This window comes from Pomacea canaliculata, linkage group LG3 (genome assembly GCF_003073045.1).
Source record: "Pomacea canaliculata isolate SZHN2017 linkage group LG3, ASM307304v1, whole genome shotgun sequence".
NCBI classification, from domain to species: Eukaryota; Metazoa; Mollusca; class Gastropoda; order Architaenioglossa; family Ampullariidae; genus Pomacea; species Pomacea canaliculata.
This window is the reverse complement of record NC_037592.1, coordinates 38,855,490-38,876,253: the sequence shown is the minus strand read 5'-3', so window position 1 is coordinate 38,876,253 and position 20,764 is coordinate 38,855,490. Positions and strand designations below refer to the sequence as shown.

Here is a 20,764-nt window from a genome sequence, read left to right as displayed (position 1 = left end):
TATGTCAAAACATATCTGAGAATGACAAAGCCCTCACAATCGCCCTCCGCAAACTTATCTATCACCTATCACGTGCCCCTTAAAAACATTGATACAGATAAGTCAACTGGTTTCATCAGTTTTAAAAACCCTAAAAAGCAAACAGTAAATGAGGTTAGAGTAACGGACAGTTTTTTCCAGAACTGCTTTACCTAATGTCCTCAAGGATGTCACATTCTTGCTGGTGTTTTGATTGTAGCTTTGACGTCTGCTCGGCATGGATGTTTTTGAGAGAAACCGAAGGCTTCACCTTTTAGTAAAGAAACAATCAGTTAATTAACGTATAAAAAATTCCCACCGCTCGAAAATGAATGTAAAACAAACAGCTCAATAAAATCCAACAAAATTTACCTTTCGAGGCGGTATCATCATTTTGTATATCTTTTCATTGCTCAAAAAGAGTGCACTAATATCCAGAGGAGTTCACAGTATCCGCCATACTGGAGAAAACACTGCTCTTCTGTTTACCTCCCTCCGAGGCTTCCCAGTGCGAATGGGAGATAAGCTAGTGCAGCGCTGAGACTGGAGAAAAAAAGTATAGAGGGCTTTTTTATTGTTTAAAAGTATCGGTTGTTTGCCAGTAGCGTAAATCACTTTGTAGATTTAACTAGTATAACGTGCGAAGCAAAAAATATTATTGTTCAACACCGTCACCGACCTTAGAGTAAAACCACGAACTTGCATTGCACGTCCATGGTAAAAGGGATAGAAGACTGCTACTTTCGAAAAGTTTAATTTTTAGCTGTATACAGCTATGGACGTTTATTTGTCTGAGACTAATAGCCACTATAACCTTGCAGATTCTTAATGTTTCATAATGACACTGTTCATTCCAATTGTAAATGTTTTTAGAGTCGAGTCAGGAGTGCTGTTACCATAACAACATCAAGCCAACATGGTCCACCTGGTCTACAGCATGGCATGTAGAATGCAAACTTATCTTTTCACTGCGGCTACCTCCCCTGAGAAATTATACATCCATTCAGAGCAGTTTCTGGGTGGAAGAGCTTTTCCAAACACAGGTAAAAGCAGGCCTCGAACCAGCAACCTTTGCTCGGCAGTCAAGCATATATACTAACCACAAGACAGCTGCTGTAAGAGTTTACCACACTTTCAGTTAAAAACGGAAAAGGTTGCCCGTATCACTTTAAATTTAAACTAATACATATCTAGGCGCTTTTACTGACTTTTTTTTAAAAGGCAATAGAGTGGTGGTGAAGGATAAACTTTTCCCTTTTTCTTAAAATGTGTTTAAAAAAATTTTCATAATTTAAAAAAAAAAACAATGGTTTTATGGACAGCAACTTATCAGTTGTCCCCCCCCCTTTTTTTTCCTTCCTCAGGATTTCTCCTCTCAAACACTTGTGCACTCTACCATGCAGCTCATGCTCAAAATGACTGCAGACAACACATCAGTAAAATTGTATTCTTTCTTTATTTTTGTTAAAAACAGTTTCAAGATTAGGCTGGCAGCAGATGCCGGGATACTCAAAACCTGTATATCTGGGTGGCAGCAGCTTAATACTTGTATGCACCACTGCCAACCCCTAGGAATTAAATCCTTATACAGAATTGCTGATACAAGAATTATTAGTCCTCTTTACCCATGAGAAGGAGTTATCAGGAGCATGGGACCAATGTAAGTAAACACCAGTAGTTACAAAGCACAGTATTTCAGGAGTGAAAACAGGCAGAAGTACACTGTCAGTTTTCACAACCAGGTGACAATTGTTTCTCCTGATACATGTCTCAGCTAATTGTTAAAAAAAAGTGATACAAACATTGCTAAACAATGGGCAATAACAAATCACATTTTTGACTCAATAAAGATGGGGGTAGGGGGAGAATAACATAGCAAGTGTTTGAAAACAATTTTGGACTGCAGTATCTGTGGTAAAAACACCATACAAATACATAAGAAATATTGTTTTGTTAAAAACTAAATGATATACATGGCAATGACCATGCCTTCTTCAAAAGTTGGCGGTTCTTTCTTAGCTGCACACTGGCTCAGTTAATCATTGACTTCCAAAATAAATGACAGTTACTCTTAATGACAATAATTTACATTTTGCATTTGTAATGTTAAAAGTCCTTTGTAATTAATGTTACATGACAACTAATGTCATCTTCCCAGTGAAGCATGCTGGCAGTAGATCCTATCTACAAACAGCAGTACCCTGAAAATTATTGCAGCCTAGCCACAAACAATGCCAGAAGTCTTTTCACATTCAGAACTTTCGACAAAGAAAAATAAAAAATCTGACATTTTTATCAAGCTGACTGTGCAAGTCTCTTGAGGTCTGTAGAATATGCCACTTAATCATCAAAAAGTGGTACTCTTTACTTTTACTAGAAAATATAAACAAGTCAAAAATGACAATAACAAATTCTACACCACCAACTAAAATCAAGAAAGAAACAAAAACACAAGTACTGTGAGCACAAATTTTGTACTCTGCTGACATCACTGGCCCCCTTTCAGTGAGGACATTAATGAGGCCTACAATTCTAACCACTAACTTGTGAAAATAACAAATAACTGTAGTTCCATATTCTGAGAACAATATTAAGCAGCAACCCTTCACTTGGAATCAGACTGACTTGGGTTCTTTTCCTTAGACTGCTGGCAATGTTTGTGGCAATAACCCTTAGCTGTGAAGACTAGTGAATATGCATCTAACTTGTCTGAGTGCATGGATCCTCTAAGCAAAAAAATGCCGGGATCTGTTTCAGGAGAACTGGTCGAGTCAGGTTCAGATAGTACATCCGGTAATGCTGGTGTATTCCCAGCAGGGCATGAAGGCCACTAACTCATGTAGCCTTTTCAACATCGTGTCAAACAAAACACCGACAATTCCAACCCAAATGTGTGTGTTAACTTCGTTAAAAGGATTCACACACAAAATTAAAAATAACGCTTCCTTTAAACACAGTAATTCTAAAGTGGAAAGGGTCAAAGCTAAGAGAAACAAGAGACAGCATTGTGTCTCTATTAAAGGAAAATTTTCTTCTTTCAAGATATGATTGCTCACAAGATGCTGCTGCAGAAAATTGTTGTGCAGCTTCAAATGGGGATTTGGCAGTTTGTCATGAGGGTGTAACATAGCATCACCTATAGCTGTTTCACTTCAAGCCCACACTAGCCACTGCATGTAATAAAATCTCTGAAGACTGAACAGTAAACTTAGTGAAACAAATTAGCATAAACTTGTTGATTGTACCAGTCATGCAAATCCCTGTTGGGTATTACAGGTGTTTCTTTTCCAGTTACTGCCACAGCAAGATGTTTTTCAAGGAAAAAATAATGCTTCACAACCCTTTACTTACACTTTATAAGTGCCATAGCCTAATCCCAATTATCAAATAACTGTTTCTTCGTGTTCTAGCCCACTAATCTTCAAAAAAAAAAACAAAAAAAAAAAAACACCCTAAATTCAAACAATCCTGCACTTTCGAGTTTATGTAGTAGCACATCTTGCTCTCTAAACTCTTGTCAGTCAGTTTTGGTGCAAGTTATTTCACAATAGCCTGCTGAATTTGTTTAATGGTCTCATCTTGGTAGTTGTCATCTGTCCAGCACTATCTCCCACCATTCAGATGTCAGAAGCATTTTGGTATAGCCGTAGTAATTCATGTTGGTAAAGCAAATGGTACCAAGATACTTTCGTCAATGACTGGGGGTCAGTCAAATGCCTCACATAAAAATACTTATTCCTCAATCACATGAAGCCCTTTGTTGCTACTTTAAGATAATTAAATCAAATTATGCTCATTTTATGATGCTTCTAATAAATCAAATGAGGCTTTTCTTTTTAATAATTTTTAATATAATCATGAAAGTCAACAAAATGCTTTATTTAAAGTGTTACTGACTATAGAGAAACCACCATAAAATAGTCAGCACTGTTCTCAGTTATAACTTAGGCAAAACCTAGTGGGATGGCAACATAAAGGGCTTGATATGAGGATGAAAGTCAATTCTAATAGTCAGGTCATGTCCAGTCCAGCATAGGTATACGTCACCACAATTTTGGGGTTTAACGTAGGCAAAGTTTAGGGAGATGCCAACATAAGGGCAAGTCAAATTTGATAGGTAGGTCATATCCAGGTCATTATGGCTATACATATCCCTTTTACATGGTCACCTCTGTTCTCAAGGAGAACATAAGCAAAGTCTAGGGAAATGGCAACATAAGGACTTGGTATGAAGATAAATGTCAATTTCGATTGGTAGGTCACATCCAGTTCAGAATGAGTGCATAGGTCCCTTTTTCAAAATCCCATTTTATATTAAGCCCTTGTCAAGAGCTTTCATGATCACATAATGTGATGCATCATATAAGTGTTACAGGCTGATGCTCATTGTAGTCTTTTTTGGTGCATTAATGTGCAGGGTCATGCACTTTTATGTAGGTGGTTTGTTTATGCATATGCAAACACATCTGGCCACCATTGCTCACATTGAAAGGTTTCCATGCATGAATATATGGGAAGTACCATCAGCATTTGTTTACAAGCATGTAAGTGACCACACATTTGAAGCCATGTGCCTGCATGCAATTTCTTGTACATATATATTAAATTTCACTATTGCAAGCACATTCTTTTTCCAGTTTTAAGCCACACGCAAATAATCTATGCTGTGTTATTTTCAATAATGAAGGACACCTTTTTTCCCAATGAAGGCCATCAGCTAAAAAAAAAAAAAAGTCTGAGAGACACTCTGTGAGTTTCATGCATGAAGTGAAGAGAAAAGACATTAAAAAAAGAGAATGTTAAAAGTTCTATGCTGCTCAGGTACAGATCCCTGATTGCAAACCTGCCAATGGCCAGTATGTTCACATCATATGTTCTTCCTTTGATATCTGTTAACAGGAATGATGCTGTGTAGATTTAAGCCTTTTCTTTTCTCACTATGCTATTTTCAGTTGAGGAAATAATTAAACAGCTGCAAATCCACTTGCAGTGGAGAAAATCTATACTAGCTTGGCCCTTCAAAATTTACTTCTCACATTTGTCTTCAAAGATATCATTTAGTCCATTCTTATCTCCTAAAAGGCACAGCTCCATTGAGTAATATTGTCAACAATATTTTATAAGTATATGCAGTTATATAACACTGGTCTATTCCTCTAAACTTAATATTTGAATCTTGACAAAAATGTTAAAATTTTCTGGAGCAATACCTGACACGAGAGAAATGTAAAGTGAAATAAAAATCTTTGAAATAAGATGGTGTAGCTCACAAATATTTAAACTAGAAACTGGTATCAAAACAGAGACCTGGAAGAAAAAGATGACACAAACACAGGATTAAGATAATGACCGCTACTGATGTCTGTAAGAAGGGTATACATTTTAGCGGTTTGTTCTAGAAATACCTATGGTGCAAATGCAAATGGTGTATGGTAAGAATGCATGAGCAAAGAAAGCAGCCACCTACCTGGATTACAATGAAACTAAAAATGAAACAAAATGCAGATTATCTTATTATTCATTTTTAATTGACTGGGAGTGGAAAGGAAAGATTTTTAATCAGGACTACTGTGACAATTACTGAAAGACTACTGAAAACCTAGTGTCTTTGTGGAATACACTGAGGAAAAAGAAACCTTGAAAACAGATGTCTGAGAAAAATTCTATATGAAATCACAAAATCATGTTAAAAATGAAAACGCCACTCAAACCCAGTTTTTATCAGAGATAAGCTCTATTCAAAAATATGATTCTATTGTTTCAATCACCTACTTCCTCAAAAAAAAAAAAAAAAAAAAAAGGAAAAAGAAATTATGAAAAATCCCACCCTAATCTCTTTTCATTACTCGTTACATCAACAGCAAAATAATCTGCTGTTATTCTATTGCAAAATAAATGCAAATAAAAGAAACCACAAATACAAAACGATGCATGAAAAGCAAGCAGTGTGAAAGTACAGACAGCAGAGTGTCTCTCAGTGGTATTGTCAAAGATGAATCTTATTTGTCTTCTTTCATAGGTGGCAGAAACTGGCCCCATGTGTTGTCGGACACATTGGTGGTTGATGCTGGTTTCCAAATGTCTGCCATTGGAGTACTGAATGGGCTGAATGTTTTGGCACCACTTATCTGAAATAACAGAAATATAATCTTTACGGCTTAAGTACTTGAACTATCTGATGACAAATTTACACCTCAGAATTTTCTATCCTTCAAAAAATAAATACAAACACCACCAGCTCTTTTTTTTTTTTTTTGGTAACTCATATCACCCTTACCTGTGACTGCTGAAGATGTGATGTGACAGCCACTGGGTTGACAAAGTTAGCTGCATTTTCAGCAGCTGTGGTGAAAGGGGGAGCATCGGGACGTAAGATAGAATTCTGAACGGTGGTGGAAGGAACTGCTCCAAGTGGTGATAAAGGAGCAGGCAGCTGAGTCGGTGAGATGGGTGCTGATGGTGGCAGAAGTGGCTGAGGCACTTGAGGTGACGGTGGAACAACAGATACTTGGGCTGATGGACTCCAAATGTTAGCCAAATTCTGTAGTGTGTTCCAGAAGCCAGTCTGTGCAAAAAATCACAAACATTAAAAAGAATTTTTCAAGGCTCGTAAGGCATGATGACTGGACAGTTTATTTTCTATCAGACAAATCACTTCCCAACCACAGCAGTATAGTGAGCAAACTGCTGGGTAATTCATGATACCAGGAAAAAAAAAAGACTGACCACAGGTGGTGCAGGGGGTTCCACTACTGTTGGGGACCAGTTTGTAAGAGGGTCTAGTGGGTTGTAGTCATTGTCCCAGAGGCTGTCATTGGGAACTGGAAGCACATCAAACCCTGGCCAATCATCTGCAACAAGAAACAGATGAGCACTGAAGAAATAGTAAATGCTTAGAGACCAAATTTCTTTGTTTATCCATTGAGCAAATATGGTTCTCAATTACCCATGTTTGAACTGTAAACATTTAAGAACTTTTAAACATTTAAGTAACTTTTAAAAAAAAATTGTTCAATGCAAACTTTGAGTGAACTGATTAGAATGTCACTCAAAGCATAGAAAATATATTTGATAGACCTAATCATTTTAGAATCAAAATAGTACTGAATGCAAGGGTACACAAATAAATACATATGAATGACTCCTACCCTATGTAAATACTATTCCTAGTTGCTTATTGACACTGCACCAAAAAAGATAAAACAAATAATATATATGTGTGTACACGCACACATGCATAACAAGGCAGGAAACAAAGGGGTTATGCGACTACAAACCCCAAACAAGCAAAATACGATTGGCACAGAGCTCACAAAACAGCACCTTTCTTTATACGTAGCTGATGTTGTCGAATGCGCTGGCGTCGTTCTGCCTGCAACTGCTGCATCATGGTAAGACTCTGTTGCTGCTGAATGGGTTCCAAGCCATCACTGTACTGTGGGTACAGGCTGTCACCTGCCAAGCAAACAAGCAGAGTCTAACCATTTGAACTATGTCACTATGACATTCATTTTTTGGTTTCAACAATTAACAATGTGATGCTCAAATTATTCCTTCTTGTCAACATCTTAGGCGCCACATTCTAGATAAACATAATTGTAAAGTGGGTGAGAGATAATATGTAGTCTTATCATTATCATCTAATATTTTATGCCAAATAATGAGATTTCTAGCACAGCAAATGTTACTCAAGCTGATAATGCAGCTCTGTTTTCTAGTGTTGCTCTTTAAGGGGGTGAACCATATTGGTATTTGTCATGTCTACACTGCTAATTCTACACAACCAATATAACACAATGGGATAGAGGCAAGTACAATTCTCTTTTCAGTATGTCAACACACAAAACACTCAGCCACTAAAGTGGATAATCAACAAACTTAAAAGAAACAGAAAATAAGAAGCAAGTAAGAAAATGTAGGACACTTGACAAAAAAAAAAATATATAAATATTTTCCAATTATATACAGTTAGCATGAAACCAGCTCTGGCACTTACCCGGTCCAAAGATATCAGCAGGTTGCATACCAAACATAGGACTAGCACCTTCATCAATAGTCTGTAGTCCAAAGCTGCTTCCCCTGTTGACACAACCAATAACTTAGAAGCACACTAACCAGGTGCAGATGTTTGAAACAGAGACCTAAAAGCCTTTGTTAGCAAAGAGAGATATTTTTATCACCAGGAACAAACCATATGCCCTTTTGTATCCACTGCATGTATTTAATATCATGTACATAAGAGGTAGGTAACTGTTCATATCTCTGAATCAAAACAGTATAATTTGCTTCTATTCGTAACTATATTTTTAGGTAAAAAAACCCCAAAAACCTGAAGACAATAAAGCAGTCAATAAAACAATAAAACCAACCATAATGAAAAATGTGGGCTGACTTACATGTTGATGCAAGAGGCAGGTGGCAAGCCACTCCATGTACTGGCACTGGCTCCACTGGTGACTGATGGGACAGGTGCAGGTTTGGGAGGCCCAAGACCTAGTCATTAAACTACAGTTTTCAGCATAGGAATGAACATAATTTTTTTAAGTCAAAGCATCATCCTCTCTACATCAGCTTGTAGCATTAGTACTAAAAAATGATTTGCAATAGATGTAAAAATCTGAACATGAAGACTGTATGCCCTATTTGTATAGTTAATAACAATTTTACACTATGACATGCAAAAATTAAAATTGAAGACATATTCTAGCAGTTAGAATCAACATTAATTTTAAACAACCAAATATGCTGATGAATGTACGCAATATAAAAACTCAGTTCACATAAATTTTCTGGTAAAAATGAACAAAGATTCAATGTATTAAACTGTAATTTTATTTGATGGCTAGGTTTTAGGAAGACAGCAACTGATGAAGGAAGCTCTGGTACAGAGGGGGAAAAGTAAACGCAAGCATAATATGGGCTTACTCGCCCTTGTAAGCAGATGGAGCTGTGATTAGCTTTACAGCCATTTCTAGCAAACTTATTTCCATTCACATCTCTGACAGGACTTACAATATCATCTCTGTCCAAGTTTACGCTCTGATTTCCATGCAAGAAGAAAAAAAAAGTGAAAAGGCTCTATAATCAGTTGAAAAGGGTTTTAAAGGTAGTACCCAGAATGGACATTCTAGTTGAACTCAGTGACTGGAACACATAGATTGGCCAAGATGCTTACCAACAATGGGCAAGAATGGTAGATAAATAGTGGGGTTATGTGAAACCAATGACAAAGCCTTGAAGTTATAAAAAGCCTCCGACTCATCTTGGCCAATATCTAAGGAATTCAGGACAGCAACTTGGCACTCTCAAAATCTTTTGTTTCACAACCACACTGACTTTATCCTACTATCATGGCGTTTTCAAATCCCACATCAAAATGGCCAAACAAGGCCACCCAAGCACTAACATAAGCAGCAATCATAACCTTGTCCTAATGAGCCAGAAGTTGAAGCTGAAGGTGAAATGTCCCTCAGCCAACTCCTAAATTTGCTTGAGATTGAAGAAGCTACAATGCTCAAAGTGGATATAAATGTGCTGCCCTAAATATGGTGGGCTGTGATGTAGACACCACTGCTGGAAAGGCAGAGGAAGAAGAAACAGCGTTAGGTCAAATGCTATCCTAGATCTCTGATCAAAGGCCCTTGAAAAGTGAGGAACAATCCCAAAGCACCTATTAAGTACAACCAGTAAAATGTAACAGGAAAAAGGGGATGAGGCAGCTAAAGAATTGGGTTGGTGACCAATGCAATCATAGTGGAGGGAATAACACAAGCTGACAACAAAGAGGCTTAACAGCTCCTAATCAACGTCACCAAGACAAGTTAACATAAGACTTCAGTCAATGAAGACAGCAAAGGCAAAGACCTGCCTTACAAAACTGATAGGCTGAATACTGAAATGACATGCACAACTTCCAGTCAGCAAATGGCAACGTCCTCTAAAGCAACCAGACTAGAACCAGTAAGCTGCAGACCTATCAGCGCTTCAGGAAGAGGCTGAGAGAGGTAAATACACTCTGAAGGGAAATCACCTGGTACTAAAAACGTCCCAGATGAACAAGCAGGATGGGAAAGAAATAAGAAAGGTCCTTACTTCTCTGTGCCAAAGAATCCGAAAACATAAAGAATGGCCCAAACAAGGGACATAATCCCTGGTCATACGGCTTTCAAAGAAAGAAAACAGTGCTCAAACAATAAAACCATAGAACTAATCAACTGTCCAAAATTAATCCAGATTCTCATCAATGCAACCGCTGAAGAACTGCTAGTAGAGGAACAGGCTGGCTCCAAACCAGATCTTCAACTGCTGCATCCTGCTAAAAAAAAAAATTTAACATCGACGAGAGCCCTGGTAAATCATCAAAGCACTATACATGAGCTCAGTGAGTGCAATACTGCTGTATAACCTAATAAGGGTTTTCTTTCTCACAATATTGGACATCCAACAAGGAAACTTCCTATCACCTGTATAGTATTTATCATGCAAGAAGCCTCTTTACAACCATTGTACTTCCATTTCAATCGAAGGGCAGCCCATGTGCAGCCTGCACTAGTAAGATATAACAACAAAAAAATGCAAGATCTTACAAACAGACTGATGAACAGAGTAAAAATATATGAAATGGAAACTGACAACTGGAAACTAAATGCACTGACAAAAGCAAAGTCATGGTAAACAGCAACAAGAGAGACTGACATGCAATACAAGTCAAGGAGGTGAACAGTTTAAAGTACTTGGGAGCCATTATTTCCAAAGATGGAAGCTGCACAGCAAACATCTGAATTAGGATCCCAACAGTAACAGCAGCAATGGCCAGGGTGGACAAGACTTGACAAAGCAACACCATCAGGTTTGCTACAAGTACTGACTGTACTACAAGTCCCTCACAGTTCCCATCCTGTTATATGTCTCTGTTGATATGGAGAGGCGTACACAGGCATTCAAGACCAATAACCAAAGAAACTGCTCCAAATCTTGTGCAAGAAGAGTAAGACCAATGACTTTGTGAAGAACACAGTCACCACACTCTTAGGACACCAGGCCACAGCTTCTCAATTCTTACAGCTATGAAGCAGCGCAAAACTTTCTGGTTTAGCCATGTGACCAGGCATGATACCCTATGTCCATCCTTCAAGACTACCTTAGAGGAGGGAAGTTAATGCTGAGCTGGACAAAGGAAGAAGTGGTTCATAACTGTGAAAGGAGTAGATTGGTTGCTACATACAGGACCTGCACATCACCTCTCAAGACAGACAAAGTTTTAAGTCTTGTCAGCCATTGCATCTATTCAGTTATCCACCCTACTCCGACCCTGATTACCAGTTCCAACTAACCAGCTTGGTATCAAAGAATGTATGTATTCTGTACAAGTTTTACCTGATAAGATTATTTTTTATCTTTCAACAAAAATGTAACCCACCTGGCATGCCAATGGTCTCAGCATAGGGAGTAAATCCTTGGAACCTAGCAGCATCCCCAAGAAGGGGTAATGACTGTGTTTTTGAACCCAGACGAGCTGCAAGATTAGTGTTAGTTCCATCCATGGCAGCAGTAATCGCTGAGCCTGTCATGACAGTAGATGGACCCAGACCATTAGAGCTGACGATGCTGCTGTAACTGGAAGAGCAGCTGGGTGCCGATAGACTGTCAGGGGAGTGATTGCCACTTGGGGGGCCACCAAAGCCTCCCCCAGTGCTGCTGCTGTTGCTGGCGCTACTGCTACTGCGTCCAAGTTGTTGTGCAAAGTTCTCTGTCTGGATGGAGAGCTCACTTAGGTCACCTAAAAAAAATATATGCAATGAAAGCCAACAGTGCACAAGACAGCTAGAAAAGAAAATCACCTGGTCACAAGTGACCCAAGGCTTCCAGATTTTTTTCAAAAAGTTCTCTGCAGTCTAAAAAGAACAAAACTGATATTATATGTTTTAAATAATTCACCAACAGACTATTGAGTAATCTATTGTTTAAAAAGAAAAAATATAAACCCACATCACCAAGTAAAAGCATCTAGCCACATTAGCCTGATAATAAAACTACTTTTCTTACGATGTCAACAATGTAAGGCCATGAAAAAGAAAAACTGCCAGACATTAATCTATAAGAAGTTCATATAACATTGAAGGGTGTTACACACTACACTGTGATGACATGGTTCTCCCTGTAAAAAAAAGCAGCCAGTGATTTTTATGTGAAAGAGGTCAACTATAAAGACAAAACAAAGAAAAAAATACAACAAATAATTTTGTTTTAAACAATACTGAAACACACAAAAGCATTAAACCAGCAGAAGCATAAGAAGTGCACACAAAGTTTGCCCTGTTAGTATCCTGTACTGGAGTGAAAAAATTTAGCTTACTACTTTCGTGTATACAAATGCTGTCATTCAAGCTGACATATACCGCTATAGAAGACTCTAGTGTTGCATCAGGGAAAGTAATGTATTTGATATAGGAGCCTGCACTGATGACAACAGCTTTACATGGTGAAATCACAATTTCTCTTTTCTATTACTCTGTGGTTACACCTGTTTACTCTACTTCCTATAAATACAAAAACTGAAATAAAAAGATTGGAGAGGTAAGGAGGAATCTGCAACTAGACTAGTTAGATCCTGTCTCTTATGTCAAAGTTTAAGAAAATCCTGATGTAGTCTTTCAAAGATTAAATCTTCTAATATTTCTCCTTTATCACGGAAAAGAAAATAGTTCTCTTCACTAAACATAAATAACCTATCACCCTCCTGTATTCCACACACCTTCCACCACTGCAGTTTGAATAATTTTATTGTGCAGAACATGCAACCAGGCTCAGTACCATTTGCAATACATCAAATAATTATACATGCTTACAATTTATGACAAATTTAAATAACCCTGCATATGCAAGCATCCCCTGTCATCCACCCACACATACAGAAACTCACACACGCGATAAAAAAGGCAAGCTAATGATTCCAGTTATAGAGTGTGAGATAAAAGCTGACAGTAACCATATGTTCCATTTTGAACTTCCTTTATAAGTGCACATGAACAAATCTCTTCATTAAAAAACGTGAGAGTTGCTGGGATGGCGGGATAAATGGAAGTGGGATAAGATGGACTGGTGTTTAAGAAAATACATGCAAGAGAAACTAAAAAGCTTTCTGATACCATCACCTTTCCAGAAAGAGTTATAAAAAAGTCATCTCTGAAGCCTGTTGTTGGATGCGATTTTTAAGGCAAGAGATAAAGAGTCCAAAAATGTTCTTCCAGAGAAACTTCTTAGAATATGTGATCTTCAGCAAAATTTATCATTATCAGTCATCAGTTACCCTGACAACCATCCAATAATCAACTAAACTTTGTTCAGATTTAATGGATCATTTTACATAAAATTTCTTTAATGGATCATTTTACATAAAATCTCTTTAATGGATCATTTTACATAAAATCTCAATCCTTAAGCTGTGGATCAAACAAAATCCGTTTCTTCATTACTTGAATAAGAAATGTTTAACATGGTTCCTCGTGAACAAAGCTGAAACAGATCTGTGCTAAAACCTTAATGCCTCATCCCAACAAGGGCTCTCACAAAAAAACTTTTTATATGAGGACTTCTCCTGGATTTACAACATGGTGTAAGTTCAGACTGAATTTGGGTAAAACTAACTTTTTTTCCATGAATTCACAAGAAAAATGCTGACTAGTTTTGATTTTGAAAGTAGAAGTCAAAATAATTTTGTAGTTAGCCATGTGACCACTTTATTACCACTGATCAGATCAACAGGATGGCAATACTCAAGAATGTAGGCATACTGGTCTGTTAGTTGCTGTATGTCAATAAATCTTTACAGAAAGCCTGAAAGGTGAACATGCCAGAAAACTGGACCACCCAGCTCTAGACCCAAACCCAATGACTAGAAGCTTCAATATTATTGAAAGTTTGAAGGTGCAAGGAACCACCATCTTTTCTAGCATATCTGGCATGAACTTCCACATCCCACATTTGAAATATATTACAAAGGTGATGAATTTGTAAAACTGCAGTACTAAAAACTACAACAATCTGCAGCATGGAAGGGGGCTGAAAGACACTTCTGCCAAAGATTAATGGGCCATCTTATTCTCACAGACCAGAGGAATAAAAATAGGCTAGTGAAAGGATTTATACTTAAAGCCATAAACATCCACTTTCAAAACCGAACTTGTAGCACCACTGATGGTAACAAAAACTGTGCCCCCACACTAATTCAAAGACTACAGATTTTAATGAAGTTTTTTTCTTTATACCAAATACTGACCAAGTGCCCCTCAGCTTCAAACATATCAAACAACTAATCTCATCTTTGCCCTTATTTACAGATACAGGTGATACAGGTGCATCACCAAACTCTCTAGTTGTATACAGCACTTACTACACTGGGAGATCTGTTTATGGGAGATCTTTGTGTGAATATTTCTCCTTCTGTTTTCAGTGTGGTAATCAGTCAAACTACAGAATTCAAATTAAAATTTTCACTAAATGACCTCTCTTAAAAATCGCATCCTGTCAAAATTCCTTATTTATTGCCTCAAAATGTACCAAATACCTAAGAAGACATAAGGATATTTATCAGAAAACAGTCTTACAAAATAAAAAGGAAGGTGGAGGCTGTTTAAAAAGAAAGTGCTAACCAGGCACTAAATGGCCAATGGCAGGCTGGTCCCAGGCTGGAGGGGGAGAGTCGCGACCTGGCTCGAGTTCATGATCACAATCATCCAGGTGAACAGTGTGCAACAAGAAGTCACCTAGACAACAACAGCCAAACAGGTGTACCACTATGGACAACAGCACTACAGATAGTAACAACATATATGGTCATGCCAACAGAACATATCAGGCTGCACAATTCAGCTGTGACAAGAGTTAAACTAGTGCTATTTTACATAAGTTTTTCAGTCAAGGATTAGTTTTAAAAAATCTCTCTTTAATTCAATATTTTCATAAATTTGCAACAATGGTAAAATATTCATGGCAAATTTATGGGTTTTGACCATTTTGCATAAGTTAGCAAACATCACCTAATGACAGTAACCTTTGAAATTTTCTTCAAAAAAAAAAAGCCAAATATCACCACTCAAGAATTCACTAATTCTTCACTAATATGAAATCCAGCATTGGGAGTGTTCACTATTACTCTGACTCTGTTTTAACTAATATCGTAACCCTATGCTATACTCTTTATGATGTTTATCCTTTTTTCTTGCTTTAAAGGGAAAAAAGTTTTATGATAGAAAACATTCAAAATGTATGGCTTTATCCCTCACACTCCTCCTCAACAAGGCAGGTCAAGAATGGATGAGATCAAAGGATTTCTAGTGATCTAACAACTACATTCCAACTTTTGTGGGCAAAACACAATTAGTAAGGGAGAGAAAGAACAAACAATAAGACTTAACTCTTTACAGATTGAACTTTCTTACTCGCTTCCAAGTACACATGGATAGTTTTTAGACTCAACATGTATGACTAAACTGTAAAGAGTTAAGATCTGAAACATTTCAGTGAACCCTCCTGTTTGTAATCACTTGCTTATTAGTTTGACAGCTTATTTAGTTCTACTGTAAGTCCAAATACACACGCCTGCCATGCAAATCTTTAAATGAAGTTACAGTATGGCAACATTTCTTTTGAATTTCTGAATTTACAAATATTTGAGTGTGAAACAGCTATGCCTCAAATTTATAGCATTACCTACCTTCAGCCTGCAGCAAATATTCTCTTATATGATTATTCTTTTGCAAACTCACTTGTCAGTCTTCAATATAAGAATATATTTTGAAAAATAAGGATCAAAACCTCCAATATCTTTACAAAGATGATAATGTTCAGACTTATAATTTGACCTACAACAAAAAGGAAATGTTACCATCATACCTATATACATGCTCTATGATTGAAGAAGTATACAGAAATACAAAACGTTTAAAAAACTGCAAGCTTTGTTATTCTAAATGCTAACAGACAAAGTAATTTTAAAGAAAAAAATTACATAAAATAAAAAGAACAATGCAATAAAATGCACAATCATGCACAGAATGTATATAAAATGAGGTGATTATATATATAAATCACACAGCAGGACAGCAGGACTGGATTATCTACTCATTTTAGCTTGCCAGCCTTTGTGAAATTTTCCCTAATATGCTCCCACTAGACATAAACTGTGGATAAAGGCGATTATCAAGTATCAAATACAGCAGGCAGGCAAGGCGCATTGTTCATTAGTAGTGTTAACATCTGCAGATACCTGAGTATATTTACCTGGTACACTCAATGGGTGGATGTCACACATGAACAATAAACGTGGAATCTAGGATAGTTACTTTGCATTTCTATATATCATTGAAAAATTATCCATGCTAGCTACAGCCAATGATGATTGTATGGGGAGGGAGGAGTTACATTGCTCTAAAAACTAGTGGTAATCTATAGATCACAGCGACACCATAGATAGGAGTGAAATTATTTAAATATGCTATCTTTGGATGTCTTTATCTATAGTTTGGATGTCTTTATCTATAAACAAAAGACATCTGATGAAAGACTGAGTGAAAAAGGAACCATTCCATAGGAGATCCTTGCACATTCCTACTGAGTTCGTCATTCGTCAGTGAGGACATTCAAGAATCAGGAAATGTAATGTGAAAACTTAGCACATAGACCTAGGTACAAACTTGCCAGGAGAATAATATATAAAAAAATTCTTGACGAAGCATGACCACGCTAATAAAAATCATGCCTGACTTAATTCTGATGAACCCATTACCTAAGGCCCAAGATCCCACCTTTGGAGAGTTGTCATGTTAAATCTACCTCCAATGCTCCTCAAACCAAAGGGTACAGATATCACAGACCACTCCATAAATACAATAGACTAGGAAAAAAGTCTCTGCTTCCTGTCCTTGAAACGATGTCTGTCAAACACAGGGGTTTGTAGACAGAAGTGTCACCACATTAAAGAAAGATAGTAGATGCAAGAAGTCAGAGCTGGTTCAATGAAAAGTCAACAAGGGCAACGTAATCTTTGCTCTCTCCCACTTCAGACAGCAGTGGTTTTTTAGCAAAATTGTGTAAAGATGGCAAAGGCAACAAAGGTCTTGTGTGTTTAAAAGGTATGCTAAGTAATGACTGGTGAGGGTTAAGATGCAAAAGTTAAACCTAGTGCACAGACAGGCAACTGGCTTGAGAGCAGAAGCTGTGTGGTGAACACTACTGTAACAATTACCAACTGGTATGTCTGAGGGCTGTTGCTCACCTGACCAGTAGAGTGCCAGGAACACGAGGCATATGCTAGAAAGTCAACCTTCAATGGTCAGAGAGAAAATGCAACCTATTATTGCCACTGGTCACGTCATCTAAGGCCACAGAAGAACAATAAAATGTATGGGCTTACTGCATTTAGTAATGAGTATTAAGATTTCTCCATTACTCCATACATGCACATTTGAATATGTGCATATGCAAGCACAATTCGTAAATGAGGAAATGCTCCATCCTGTGGGTTCTTAGAGCAAATTTTCCAATCAACTGTCCTGCTGTGTGCTTAAAAGCTGATTTAACAAATGACATGCTTGCTCTTGACAAAGTGAGCATTGTCTGGCCAGGTGCTCAAAAGCTTGTAAGCACTGGCATGCTTGCTTTGTACACACACATCTAGTCTACAAGCTCCATCAGTAACATAGCAACAAAGCAGCAAGAATGGCTTACTCTTGGACTGATTTCGTGTCTTCTTGCTTCGCCTTGTTGGTTCAGATGGAGTGAGTGACTCAGTCTTATCTTTCTCCTTTGGCAGCGTGTATGGCAAGTCCAGTGTGCTACACATACAGAATAACACCTAGGGTAATAATAAGAAAAGATCAGTAGAGAGCGAGGCAAAGGACATCAGAACCGCATGGGCCCAACTGAAGGGGATGCCCAAAACTGGGTCCACTGGCGAGGTGTTGTTGCGGCCCTATGCTCCTCTAGGGAGCAACAAGGAATAAACTAAACTAATAATAATAATAAATGCAAAATTTGTAAAGCATATACTGACACTCTTAAGGAGCATGTTCTTAGAGCCTAAGAACAAGAACGAAATAACAAGACCAACTGTAATAACAAGTACTAGGTGCATATTCGATTCATAAAGCCACCATTCTGGAACTGAACATGATGAAGTGTGCTTGAGGGCTGTCTCTACTGCTCTGTTTGCTACTTGGTCATGTAACTGGCAGTTTATTGTGTATTAAACTCACATGGATAACTAACCTTGGTTTCATGATATCCCCACCATATATCTTGGGATTGACACGGATTTTGCGATGAGCTTTTGATTTGGATGTGAGTTCAAAGTTGTCATCATCATTGACTTCACCATTGAGGACAGCAGCAACAACTTTCTCATGTCGGTTCTTCTTGGATTTCTTTGAGCTTGTGAAGTTCAGTGGAATAACAGGTTCTGGTGTAGAGTCTCTAGCATTGGTGTTCTGCTGATAACAAAAAAAGTTTAAGATAGAATATGGTTTTAATAATAATAATGATGAGGATCTGCATAGCGCTTTTCCAAAAATTTCCTCAGAGCGCTTTACATAAATCATATATAGACCAAATCATCAACAATTATGCACCCATACTGGAATATAACAGACACGTTCGTTTCTACAACAGACACTCATACACAAGTAAATTACAGGCACACGTTATACACACACATGGTCAGGACAGGGTTACAGTGAAGTCGTCATTCTGAAAAGATGTGTCTTAAGTTTAGACTTAAAGGTGACAAGAGAATCAGAGTGTTGAAGGCTGACAGCTAATCTGTTGGAAGTTGATGGGGCTTGGTAGGAGGACGACCTCTGTCCATACGTCTTTGTCTTAGTGGGACTCACAGAAGCTTAGTGTCAGAAGATGATTGAAATAGAAGATGATCACAATAACTTGCTTGGTTGTCTGGTTTTTTCCCCAAAACACAACTATGAAGTGTTAGTCACAACATGCATTTTATAAAGCACTGAGGTTGTTGGTATATACAAATTATGCCTGCTTACTTGAGTTAAATAATAATCAGCCATTTTTACTCTTGCTTCTATATTGAGATGTAGCATGTGTGAGCTCCAACAACAGCGACAAAGCCACATGTAATCTCTTTCACTTTTGAAGGATTACCATCTCTGACAAGATTTCAGTTACCTACCTTGTCTTCCTGGTCTCCTCCACCAGATGAATCTGTAGTGGTGGAGGATGTCTCATCCTTGTCATCTGGGATGGAGTTGTGGCGTCTCACAAATTTGTCTTTCAGCAGGTCTCGTTCTGTGTGGCTCTTGCCTTTTACTTTTTTAGCTTGTGCCTTACCTGTTCCCCCAAAAAAGAGAGACAAGATTACATTAATAAACCTCAAATTTATTCACACAAAAATATGAAAGCATAATAAGATATTGCTTTAAAATAAAATAATAAAAATGTAATTTACCATGAAGCCCAATAGCATGTATGAAATACATTGCTCGATGGAAATTAATAGTTTTGCTGTTTTTACTTTAAAATTGTCTAAGGCAGGCATGTCAAATACGCAGCATGCAGGACACATGCAGCCCTTTGCAAGCACACCTGCACCCCCGCACAAAAGACACTGTACACATGTGCAGCCCCCATGACAACACAAATGTGATCCATGGGGCTCTCAGTTTGACATTCCTGGTCGAAGGGAAGCAACCCAAAATAAAACTTTCCTTTAAAAACTAACCTGAATGGTTTGCATTTTTTGCAGATATCAGTAGACATAGGCAATATAATAAACCCAACCTGTAAATTTCAGCGTCCAGCAGTCAACACCAAACAGAGAGAGAATGAGCAACAGCTTACACTAATCTGGCGTTGAAAGTCTGCATTACTCATGCTAAAGGAGAAGTTTTTCCGAACCATGAAAAATGCAATTTCAGCATCTGAATAATCCAAACTGTCGCTCATTCTCTCTCTGGTTGGTGCTGGCAACCTTGTGAATGGTCCACTATCATGAGGTAGTACACTGTTATCAGCGCTTGCAAATTGCAGGTGCGAATCGTAGCAGATAATTAACGGATGGGTTTTGGAAGCTGAAATTTACAGGTTATATTTATATCGCCTATATTTATTAATATCTTTAAAAAAAAAACCGTTCAGGTTGGTCCTTAAACAGCTAAAATGATTATGCCTGTTTTTAATGGGAAAAATCAAATATATTATACTATTATGAAGTATTTTTCAACATGCTCTGCTAAATGGTAAACATAAACATCACAAAGAAGTAAATGTTATACGTTTTATGCATAGTGGCTGGATGGTTTATACGAGTAGTTCCATTATCTTCATCTTCCTCATTATCATTTTTATCAGAAATGACAAAGGAATCATATAAAATAAACTGAGTGGATTTTATCTTGGGCAGGGTTTGAGAATATGTTTTTTGAAATCAAGGGCACCATGTAGAGAGAGTTATGAAAGGCTGCTGTTGCAAGTCTTCAGTAGTTGCATTCATCCAACTTGTGTTTAACCCTGACCATCACTGATCAACAAGGACAATGAAAAGAATAAATAAATGAACAGATAAATAGTAGTCCAAATATGTACAGAGAAAGGTTACTTCCCCGATGGTACTGGTGGACCATTTTCCTTGTGATTAGATACAAAACAATGCAAGATACTATTTTACGAAATCTGGATGAATACTACCCCACTTCCACTCTCAAGATACATGCCTACAAACAACACC

The 20,764-nt window shown here is 37.6% G+C and overlaps 2 protein-coding genes across 7 annotated transcripts in view; both read right to left on the bottom strand.

The window, feature by feature from the left end:
- LOC112558793 (F-BAR and double SH3 domains protein 2-like) overlaps window positions 1–526 on the bottom strand; it is a 52,758-nt gene extending 52,232 nt beyond the window's left edge. For all 6 annotated transcript variants that reach the window (XM_025229454.1, XM_025229455.1, XM_025229457.1 and 3 more), the window contains exons 1-2: window positions 391–526; window positions 192–289 (exon numbers count right to left, since the gene is read on the bottom strand). In XM_025229454.1, the coding sequence (XP_025085239.1) occupies window positions 192–289; window positions 391–411 (119 nt within the window). In that variant the 5' untranslated portion in view covers window positions 412–526. The remainder of the gene's footprint in view (window positions 1–191; window positions 290–390) is intronic.
- Window positions 527–1,455: 929 nt separating this feature from the next.
- LOC112558858 (transmembrane protein 131-like) overlaps window positions 1,456–20,764 on the bottom strand; it is a 50,649-nt gene continuing 31,340 nt past the window's right edge. Inside the window, 11 exon segments of the mRNA XM_025229572.1 lie at window positions 1,456–6,146; window positions 6,296–6,583; window positions 6,745–6,869; window positions 7,342–7,473; window positions 8,015–8,103; window positions 8,418–8,511; window positions 11,438–11,797; window positions 14,670–14,783; window positions 17,746–17,852; window positions 18,286–18,506; window positions 19,211–19,368. Of these exon segments, the coding sequence (XP_025085357.1) occupies window positions 6,018–6,146; window positions 6,296–6,583; window positions 6,745–6,869; window positions 7,342–7,473; window positions 8,015–8,103; window positions 8,418–8,511; window positions 11,438–11,797; window positions 14,670–14,783; window positions 17,746–17,852; window positions 18,286–18,506; window positions 19,211–19,368 (1,817 nt within the window). The 3' untranslated portion in view covers window positions 1,456–6,017.